The sequence below is a fragment of the Danio aesculapii genome, chromosome 7 (assembly GCF_903798145.1).
Source record: "Danio aesculapii chromosome 7, fDanAes4.1, whole genome shotgun sequence".
NCBI classification, from domain to species: Eukaryota; Metazoa; Chordata; class Actinopteri; order Cypriniformes; family Danionidae; genus Danio; species Danio aesculapii.
Genome location: NC_079441.1, coordinates 19,633,123 through 19,645,151, shown reverse-complemented (window position 1 = coordinate 19,645,151; position 12,029 = coordinate 19,633,123). Strand labels below are relative to the sequence as shown.

At 35.8% G+C, this 12,029-nt stretch overlaps 1 protein-coding gene across 1 annotated transcript in view; it reads right to left on the bottom strand.

Annotated features, from left to right (window-relative positions):
• The window catches only part of dnah2 (dynein, axonemal, heavy chain 2), a 275,588-nt gene that overhangs the window by 156,427 nt on the left and 107,132 nt on the right, over positions 1-12,029 (bottom strand). The window contains exon 27 of the mRNA XM_056461233.1: positions 10,135-10,217. Within this exon, the coding sequence (XP_056317208.1) occupies positions 10,135-10,217 (83 nt within the window). The remainder of the gene's footprint in view (positions 1-10,134; positions 10,218-12,029) is intronic.

Below are 12,029 nucleotides of genomic sequence, written 5' to 3'. Positions count from 1 at the left end.
AATCATACAGATATTTAATATACATATTTAAATAACTTATAATATGAATATACGAACAAGAAAACCTCTGTATAGTCTACTATGTTGCTATAATTTTAATAGCATTGTTTGGACAAACATCTGTTGTTGAATATGGTCAGATTCAGTACAGGCCGGCTGCTCTGAGAGACAGAGGCTCTCTCTCACACACTCAGAAAGGCTGTAAATTATCACCTCTGCTATAAGTGATCACACGTTTTGCCCGCCTGCCGCAGGCCTCTGATTCAGACCAATCACAGCCTCCCTGCTCAATCTCCAGTGCTCTCAACTCTTTCTTTCACTTGGACTCACACACATGAACATCAGCAGTGGGAAAGAGGAATCATCTCTCTCTCTCTCTCTCTCGTTCTCTCTCTCATATATACACACACCGCTGCAGCTCTTGATCTGTCATATTCATCACTCTCATCACATCTCATCACCACTGTCTTCACTGCAGGCTGTTCTCAGAGGAGCAGCAGGTGAGAGAGACACAAAATCCCTGACTACATTAGCACTGTCACAGCAATAAAACGCACACAAGCATGTAACTGGCTATCAAAATAAGGACCAGCCATACTGTGTATATGCTACCTGGAATAGATTTACATCTTTATGAGGGCATATTCTTTTCTAAGCTTTAGAGAGTTATGGATGCTACATCACCATCACACTGCACATAACACACAAGATACTAAAATAATAAATTGATAAATAAAATTGTAAAAATGAATATTTAAATGAGTGCTTTTTTGATTAGGATTCTACAGCTCTCTGCTGATACCATCATAGTGGATCATAATAACTATTTGTTCATGAAAAACCAATTCATATTAGCTACAAATTCAGCAACAGTTGTTAGTGAGACAGTAAATACAGATCTTTGGCAGCTGCACTGTCTGCTGAGACCTGAAGGCATAATTGCCACAAAATATTGGGAATTTCTATATCTAACCATTGTAAATACTGACTGTGGCGATGACAAAATAATAGTATTACATAAATACACTATCTGACAAAAGTCTTGTTGCCTATCCAAGTTTTAGGAACAACAAATAATAACTTGACTTCTAGTTGATCATTTGGTATGAGAAGAGGCTTATATGAAAGGCAAAGGCCTCTAGATTACGCTTATTTACCAAAATAAAATATTTAATTAGGTCAGTAACATCTGACTTTGCTTAGACTTAGACTAAAGTCTTGTCACTTAACAGAAATAATGTACAGTATAGAATATAAAGTCATGCTGTAGTGGAAAAAGAATTCATATTGTGTTTGACTCCCATGAGCTTGAAGGACTGCATCCATACATCTCTGCAATGACTCAAATAACTTATTAATAAAGTCATCTGGAATTGCAAAGAAAGTCTTCTTGCAGGACTCCCAGAGTTCATGAAGACTTCTTTGGATTCATCTTCAATGCCTCCTCCTTCATCTTACCCCAGACATGCTCAATAATGTTCATGTCTAGTAGGGTTGGGCTGATAGACGATGCCATCGTCCATAGCCGATGGCCGAAAAACTTCACTATGCTGAGTTGGCATCGCGATCCATCGCCCTACTCCACATTTAAATTGATATATAACCTATTATTTGCATGTGATCTTAATAGCAATAATGGTCTTTTCATGAGCTGTGTTAAATTTTACATAAAGCGGCCACTTGCACGGCTGACGGCATCGTGAGGATTAAATGGAGGATTATACAGTACCTCTCGCGCTTTAAATGTGTAAATTCGGTGGCAAACGTGGTTACCTGCAAACCCCATCCCACAGACTTTCCAGTGAATGGCTTTAGTTATTTTCATAGTGAACTTGAAGCCAATGGAAGTCTTTTATCCACTCTTGGAAAAGTGTAAATGGTGGATTAACATTCAGCACATTATCACTAATAAGATGTGCCATTATTAGTAACTTTAGGTGGTTTCTAAAACAAAATCTGTCAGTTTTATTTTCATTTTTTTTCTCATCTTCAGCGCTTTACGTTTTCGCAGTTGTAGCTCCTGTCACCTGAAGGCAGGAGGCATTGACTGAGTGATTGACAGCTGACATTAACCAATCCATTCGCGTTCAGCTCTAGAGCAGTGGGCCAATAAGAAGAGCACAAAGACGGGGCAAGCACTGAGGGCTTTGTTTTACTTCAGCAAGTTCACATAAAAACTGTTTTAATCTGTTTCTGAGCGCTGCGTTTGGCGTTTTTAGGTGCAAAGATGAATTCTGCATAAATGTCTCCTAAATCCACACACGCGGTGAGGATTTTGCAGTGAAAACAGGTCGCATGACAACAATTTATGCGCTCGCACAAATGCTTCCAAAAATATTTTTACGTCACATAGGTAAAATTTCCGGCGCATATGCGACCAAACCGGTCGAGCCCTAGCATCTTTACTTGTTATTATTTCCTCATAATAATAATAATAATAATAATAATAATAATAAGGAAGTTATCATCAATCACAATACAAATTACAGTGAACTCCAAACAAACTCTCGTCTCCTCCACCAGCTGTGGGAAAAAGCAATTATAACGACAGATCACTGTGCCTATTCATGCCAGAGTCCCGTGGAAAAAAAAAGATTGACATGTGGTAATATGTGTGTAACTTTATTTATTCATGGTTTGGTTATGGGTAAAGCAAAGACCATGTACAGTAGGTCAGGTAGTGAAAACAGTTGGCTACAATGAATTAATTTAAATTTAACAAAAAACACCCCCACCCGATGCCATCGTCCATTGCGATGTTTTACATTAGACATTGTACGATGCCAAATTGGTCAACATCGCCCAACCTTAATGTCTCGTGACTGGGCTGGCTCATCCTGGAGCAGCTTGATCTTCTTTGCTTTCAGGAACTTTGATGTGGAGGCTTAAGTATGAGAAGGAGCGCTATCCTGCTGAACAATTTGCCCTCTTCTGTGGTTTGTAATGTAATGGGCAACACAAATGTCTTGATACCTCAGGCTGTTGATGTTGCCGTTCACTCTGCAGATCTCTCGCATGCCCCCATACTGAATGTAACCCCAAACCATGATTTTTACTTTACCAAACTTGACTGAATTCTGTGAGAATCTTGGGTCCATGCAGGTTCCAACAGGTTTTTTGCAGTATTGGTGATGATTGGGATGCAGTTCAACAGATGACTCAACAGAAAAATGCACCTGTTACCACTTTTGATCAACTAGAAGTCAAGTTATTATTCATTGCTTTTACAACTGGGATCGACGACAAGACTTTTATCAGGTAGTGTATTAGTATGCATGATTTCGACGTGTTTTTAATACAAAAATAAGTAGCAAGACTAAAGAATGAAATGCTTGTAAATTAATAAAAACTATATTAAACAAAACAAAATTGTAATTGTCAACCACACAAAACAAAAAATACCAAAAATAAAGAAAACAATTTAAAATAAAGACGTTTGCATATGCTTTTAAACAAAATATACTTAAAAATAAAAAGAAATAAATGAAAAACAAATAAAGAAAACACACAACATCCTGCTAAATTTTGTCAGATTTCGACTTCTAAAAGAACATACGCAATTAACATAACTGAAGGTAATAACCAATTAAAGATTATTTCATTATCGCAATGAGTTTAAAGGTTTAACAGTGCACAGATCAAGAATATTTATTTCTATCTCCATTCATAGCAAACAACATTTCCTTACCCCTTTAAAAAAAGTCTACTGTGTTTGTTAGTGTTTGCATTTGATCAATGACTTTTCCATTCACCCCGCTGTCAGAAGCAGAGTTCATCAGAGAACGGCAAACCTCGCATTTACTGCTGGGTAGTAACTCCTGCGCTGGCCTTTATCTCTCTTCCCATCTCTCTGTTTCTCTCTGAGCCCAATCAGGGGGCTTGTGGATGTTAATTGAATTGGGCTGGGGGTCTCTTTCTAATGTGCAGCAGATGGTCAGGGCATTCCTGCTTCCTTTATCTCTCACACACGCACCATAAGCACACATATGCACACACACTAGGTGGCAGTGTTGTACTACCCTGACCCAATGAGTCACGCTCGCAGCAATTATGAAGCAATGAATGCTGATCGTTTGGAGAGAGTGAACATGTGTGAGTTGGAATGTGTATAGCTTTGCTCTCTGTTTATAGAGTAAACTTAGTCTGCTTACCTAGGCATTTTTCTAAACCTATAGTGACATTCAAATTGAAGCCATTGATGTCTAAAAATGCTGTCGAGCATGCCATCTCACTATTTCCATTGAACAGCCTATAGGTATAAAACACACACACATACACAGCAACCAACTTCCAGTGTACTAACAGAAAAAAAGCACACAGAAAAGGACGTGACCTCTCAAAATACCCAGTCATCAGCAATGCTGTGCTGGGACGTTCATCCGCAGCTGCGCGTGTGTGTGGGTCCAACCAGCAGCATATGTGCGTCAGGGCAAAAATGTGCACTGTGGCAAACTGTAAATAAAATACAGTGCTGGTGAGGGTGGTGTATGTGTCTAATTTAATTACTGAAAGCAGCATATGCTGAAAGTGTTTGCACACATGTTTTATCCTGCGTCATTAAAGACCACTTCACTGGCTTCGCTAGACGTTACGAGAGAGTCCTTGGGTCAGTCGAACCTTCGGTGCAGGACAGTTTTACCGCGTATTCTGCAGAATTGTCACTCTTGTAACTGCAGAGCAGGCAGATAAATGTTTCTATGCACTGTGCTTATACAATAGCTATGTGTGTGCGTGTGTGCTGCTGCGTGTACAATGCGGGGCTGTAGGTGGTAATTACAGGTGATTTGCACTCCGTCCTGCTAAATATGTGGAAACGCTCAATTATAAGTACACGGCAGAAAACAGAAAGCCTCTTCACTGCAGGACCATTAACACACACACACACACAGCTCCATCTGTGTGTGCGCGCACTTCAGCTTCTATCATGAATACTATCATCATTAATCATCTTTTCTCCTTGCGGACGGGGCTGTCCGTTATTGAGAGCCTGAGTAATTTGGAATTGATTCTGTCCCCTGTATACAACCCCACCACTGAATACTAAACACACAGTATTTGTTGATATGGCATACACCCCGCTGACAAAAAACAGGGGGAGAAATAGAGTGATCAAAAAGAGAGAGAGGACTAAAAGATAAAGCATATGTCCAGCTTTTGTTGCAGCACTGATGGGGATGAACAATACCAGCAGGTATGTGCGCTAAAGAGGGGAAAGAGAGAGAGAGAGTGAGGGAGACCACATCCTTTCTCTGTTCTGCAGGATCTAAGCTTCCAGAAATAAGCAATAAAAAATCTCCCCCACTTCCTCTATATGTCTGTTCGCTCGCTTTTTTCTCCCCATGCTTACCTGTCAGTAAGACACCACCGCCTGTGATTCTCTCTCTGTCTCTCTCTTTCACACACAGGTGGGTGTGAGACACTGACGCATACGACAGCTTATAGCACACACACACACAAACAGCTGCAGGCTTTATGACGATGCGTATTAGTGTAATACTGAACATACACAAGTGAAATCACACCAAACTCATCAAGAGCATTTACAAATGCAATCTACATAGAGTTTTTGGACTGTATATGGGAGTGGATGGTAGATTTATTTTGATGTTAATTAAAATGAAGCTGTGAAAAATAAAAGTATAAATGCATCAATATTTCAGCAGAGACTAGATAAACTTCTTTTGTTTTTATATATTGGGTATTATAAACCATTTCAATGTGGCGATGTCACTGGCCCATGATCATGTCCGTTTTGTGTCTTATTTTGCATTTTGTATTGTGTTGGAATAAGAATTATTTTTTAAACATTTGCTTTTTAATTGATTCTTAATATTATCTTAACAAAGCTGCATTATTTGATCAACATACAATAAAAATCAGTGATATTGAATTGAATACCTACATCAATACATTTGGAAACTTGGTAAAACAGGTAAGGATGAAAGCATCTAAAGATGTAATTATTTTATACTGTGCAAATTGTATATTTTATCCCCTTATACCCCTAAACCCAACCCTCACAGGAAACTTTCAAAATGGTTGATTTTTTTGTATTTATGAGTCGTTTTCTTCATGGGGACCAAAAAATGTCTCCACAAGGTAAAAATTTACTGCTATACTTGTGGGGACATTTGGTACACGCACAAACAAACACACTGTATTTACTTTAATTTTAAAAAGTGAGTAAACCCATTGCCTTAAAAGTGACAAGTTGACTAAAAAAGTTAGTAAACGCTATGTAACTTGTTAATTTGATTGAATTTAATTTTTATAATTATGCCCATAGTTTGTTTACTTATACATTTTAAGGCAATGGGGTGTATGTAAAGTCAGCTAATTATTTTAAAAGCAACAGGTTTACTTACTTATTTTAGGTAAACTCAACTAATCACTTTTTACAATGCGCGCACACACACGCACGCACGCACACACACACACACGCACGCACGCACGCACGCACGCACGCACGCACACACACACACACACACACACACACACACACACACTCACATTATGTATTATATTATAATGCAAAATATTTTGGTGGTAAGGTGTTTTGTAATGTTTCTAAGATAACTTAATTTTATTAGCGCTAAGAAAGGACAGATTAAAACGAATCACACAGTTTCAATGTACTAGAACTTCTATGTTAAGCTGCTTTGAGACAATTTACATTGTAAAAGCGCTATAGAAATAAATATGAATTGAAAATAAATATATATATATATATATATATATATAGATATAAATATGAATTATTGTTAAATATCAAGTATCAAGTTATTTAAAAAATTTTGAAATAAAAAGATAATTTCTCTCAGTGATTCAAATCATGTGAATATGTTCTGAAAACATCAAAAAAGGAAATACAAAAAAAATGTACTGGTGTTCAAACATTAAAAATGGCTCTTATCACTACCACTGTTGATTTTTTTTTTTCATTCTACATAATTTTAAATAAAAAAATCTGGTCACCCCCTTTTTTTCCTATACCTACCTGTCAGAAAGACACCACAACTTGTTAATTTAATGAAAACCACAATACGTGTTACTTTTAGGATTCTTTGATAAATAGAAAAGACAAAACAGCATTTATTTAAACCAAAATACTTAAAAGTCACATCTGATTAATGTACTAAAATAAAAGTCTTTTTTCAAAAATAAAAGGAAAAGACTTTAATGGTACTATGAATATAAAATATCTCTAAAATATGAAGCACCACAACTATTTTCAACATTCACAATAATAAGAATTAACTATTGCTCAGCAAATCAGCATATTAAAATGATTTCCCGAAGATTATGCTATATTGAAGACTGCAGTAAAGATGAAAATAGGGTATATGCAGAAGTATGCAGTAGGGTCAAACGCTTCCAGTGAACTGTATGCAGTTACAAAATCGCCACATTTAAGGTCTGTTTTCTTTAAAAATCAGCAATCTTCACTGCCTGATTGATATGCGATATGAAGTGGGTCTCAGACTTTACCAGAAGCACTGCATTAAATTACATTTCCCATGCCATGTCTTTCAAATATGAACATTTATTTTACTCCAGTATTTTCAATGTTTCAGCGCTCACCTGCTGATCCTGGCGGGTGCGTGCATGTAAACAGCTTTTCATCTCGGTTCACGCTAAAATGCTACTAAATAAATGCTGAAATCTATTTAACTGATTATATTTTAATTACTGTACATTACAACATCAATGATGTAAAAGGAACCGTATAAAATAGAAAAAAGTCAAATTGACCATTCACCGGAAGTTTATCGGTATGGGAGAAAACACTAGCTGCGCATATAGCCTATACATGGATCACAAGGAGATAAAAAAATAAACTATAAATCATACATATGTCTGTTTGTGTGTGTATGCAAACTCTCACAAACAAGAACAAGATGGACAAATAAAGAAACCATGCAAAAATCTGTGTGACAATTCTCCATACAAATATATAAAAACTAAAATTACTAAACCATTTCTACCATCAAAACAGAATAACATTCTCAGACTGTCACAAAGAACACTTCTGACCCTATCCCGAATCATCCACATGAACACCCTCATACGCACACAGCGCTTCCAGCTAAAAATGAACAGGCCTGAAGGCATTTTCAGAAAACTTTCAGCCCTTGGGAAGGCGGCTGCTTGTACAAATGATTCTATTAGATTAGAGCTTTTATGCGGCTGCCATATGCACAAAGCATCCTCTCCAGTTCTTATCTGCTCACAGCTCGTTTGTATAATTGTGAGGACCGAACACTTTACGAAAATCCCAAACGGTCTCAATCAAACCCAAAAGAGCAACAGCATCATTTGAGCTCATCTAAACACAAGAACGTCTTTTTCCGCTGGTATTTATTCATGCACAGACAGTCGGTTTATGTTCTTTATTGGACCCTTGACTTGTTTGCCCACAAGGCTTAAAGCCGCCATTCTGACTCTTGTTCTCTGAGGAGATTGATAGTAATTATGTTTGTGTGAGAGCTCAAGGTGCCCTGGCATTGATAAGCCATTTAGTCTGCGCATGAAAACATGGCGTGCTGTCAAACACAGATTTGAACAGGGCTCTGAGAAAGCAATGCTGTCCAGCCAGTGGCTATTTTTCACACCCGAGCAAACTGCCCACCTAGGCAGCATTTTTGGGCATCAAAGGTGCATTTAAACACTGGATGGGTTTCAAATCCTACCGAGCTACACACCTAGGTGGCATTTCCCAGGTATCAAAGGTCCATTCAAACACTGGCTGTGTTTCAAAATGCTCTGAGCTGCATTTCAAGATGGCATTTTTGCACATTATAAGAGCATTCAATCCAACATGGATATTTAAATCTGCTTATGATGGTCAAAATTCTGTCTAGCATGTGGGAGGCGGCTCACTAAGTTTAAAACACAGCCAGGGTTGTGTCTCATTTGCTGTATTTTCTCTGTGGTGGTTGTGTCACACAGAGTAATATGATAATGCGGAGTTACTGGCGCCTTGCGCGTGGCGGTTCTCCCCTGCAGCAGGGCGCTCCATCATGTTGAGGAATGGTGTTTTTTAGGCTATGGCTTGTTTTTTGGCACTAATATATTCACATTACGCTGCCGTTACAGCACAGATGAAGCCAGCAACTGTCCCTTGGTGGACAGGGACTTCGCCACCAAAAAACAATTCAGCAATTACCGCTCCACTGGACAAGCATGAAAGTTATCGTACAATTACGGCTCAGTAAAAAACAAAATCTAATACATCAATTAGGGAAAGTCAATTAGGACAACTCCCCAATTAGGCTAAAAATCTGCTGGTGGAGGCTGTAGGCTTTTGCAAGCTGTTTTAGGCTTGTGTGTACGTGCAAATTTTGTACCGTTTTTTTTTTTCTTAGACTTTTATAAAATAAAAAATTTAATTTAATTTAATTTAATTTAATTTAATTTAATTTAATTTAATTTAATTTAATTTAATTTAATTTAATTTAATTTAATTTAATTTAATTTAATTTAATTTAATTTAATTTACTGGTTTATATTTTTATTACTATTTACTGGTTTGGGACTTAAATAAAATAAAATAAAATAAAATAAAATAAAATAAAATAAAATAAAATAAAATAAAATAAAATAAAATAAAATAAAATAAAATAAAATAAAATAAAATAAAATAAAATAAAATAAAATAAAATAAAATAAAATAAAATAAAATAAAATAAAATAAAAGAGTGCGGTACAGGTCTGGGAATAAAATAAAATAAAATAAAATAAAATAAAATAAAATAAAATAAAATAAAATAAAATAAAATAAAATAAAATAAAATAAAATAAAATAAAATAAAATAAAATAAAATAAAATAAAATAATGAAATGAAATGAAATGAAATGAAATGAAATGAAATGAAATTCAACTAAATGAATGTGTGTGGTACTGGTCTTGGACTTGGATAATAAAATTATTAAAAACAAATAAAAGATAACTTAAATTAAATTAAATTAAATTAAACTAAATGTACAAAATTTAGACAAAATTTAGACTTACAGAAATCAGTGCCACCTCCAGACGCTGAATCATCATTATCATCTTTTTAAGATTCTGCTTATTGAGCACCTGAGTATCTGTAACCTCTTGACATTTGACCTTTGGGACCTCTGGCTTCTCACCTCAGTTTGTGGTGACCTTTGTCTTTGTGGGGTGTGATGTCCAGAGACATTTCCTCCCATGTCTTCGTGATGCCTTCCAGCGTCTGTAAATAAGAGGTCAGCATTAGGCTTTTTAATGTTAGCACTAATTTTTCCAGACACATTCCAACTCAGCACTGAATGCCACATTGTATGAAAGCTACAAGGACTGAAATCAGTCGTGCAGGAAAAGAACTTTGAATAGGAGCCCTTCCAAATGTCCCCCCAACATAAATGTTATAGATGGAGTCTTTCTAGAAATGCCAGACATGATGAGAAATGCACCAATGACACTTCTTATTTACTGTACATGCTTAAAACCTAGCAGGCAACCTACCTAGACAGTAGTCTTAGGGATCGTTTAAAGGTTGCATAAAATTAAAATGAAGCTTTTTAGATATTAGTATCAGTATTATTTGTTTGTAGGATAGCTAATGTGTCCCAAAACAGTGACAAAATTAGCATTTAGAAGATATAAAACTGATATAAACACGTAAAACTTTTTATTTAGTCACTTTTGTCCTAAATAGATTCAAATGGTTTTGATGGTCACCACATTCTTCAGTTTCTCATCAAATCACAACCAATCAAATGCTCTCTAGCATCTGACATGCCCCACCCCCTTCAAGATGCTTCTCATTTGCTTTTCAATTGATGCACTTGAGCTAAACCACTGGCAGAGCGGTGATAAACCAAAACACTATTGGCTATTTTTTTTAAAGGGGAGGAACTACTCTATGCCCTACCCTCTTTTCGTGTTTCGGTTGAGATTACATCAAACAAAATAAGTATCATCAAATAAAATGCATCATCTGTCATCATATAAAAATGCTTATTTGAAAGCACTTCACGGGACAGTTTGAGGAAACTTTTACTTCACTATATTTTGTATAATGTAAGTGTAACATCATGCTTTTATTTTCTACATTTCATAAAAACATGCCTTTCTTTGTTATTTTGTAGTGGAGAAAGTCTTACATGTGATTGAGCTGATCCTTTTCATTTAACACGTTAAATCTGATCTCAAATCACACTAAATGATTAAATCATGAATTGGACTGATCAACTCACTGATTTATAAGACTACAGTTAATGTCTAACAGATTCAACTGAACTAGACAAAGCAATCTGACATCCTGTTTAATGATTTAAAGATTCAAATGATCCAGTAAAAGATTCAAATATTAAAGTGAGTCGAGTATTGACCTTATTCTTCAATGCGGAAGCACACCCATATTCATGATTGTTTTAGAACTTCTGATTCAGTCGCCCATGGGAGAAATGACCAGGAATAATAAACAATAAAATATGATCAAACGGCTTGCTTAATAAACAAGTGTGTTCATAACTATACACAAAGGTAGAATAATATAGTAGGAAAATATCAGTTTGCAACATCAAGCACCGTGACAAGATGTTTTTAATGTTTAAAAATCAGTGAAAGTGCAATGGCTGATGAAAAATGTCAATACAGTTAGAAAAATCACAGAATTCACAAAGTCAGACAAAAAAAGAGAAAAAACCAGGAGATTCTCAGAGCTTGACTATGTAGATACTCAATAACTGTTTTTAAAGCTGAATTTTAGGATTTTTTAAATTACAAATAAAAATCATATTTATGTCAACTGTCAGAATTCTATGAGCAAAATCTGGTGTAAAAAGTCAGAGAAAAAGGTGAGTTGTTTAGGCTCACGATATGAAATGCTTGACTGTCGGATATTGTGTATTGAAGCAATAGTAATACAATGCAAATGAATTTCAATGAAACTTTCTTTTCAGCACATGTTACATTTAAAACTAGAATGATTGCATCGCGCTCTTGTTAAAATATTAAAATATTTTACCCTATGTTTTTATCTATGTTTATATTTTGTCCA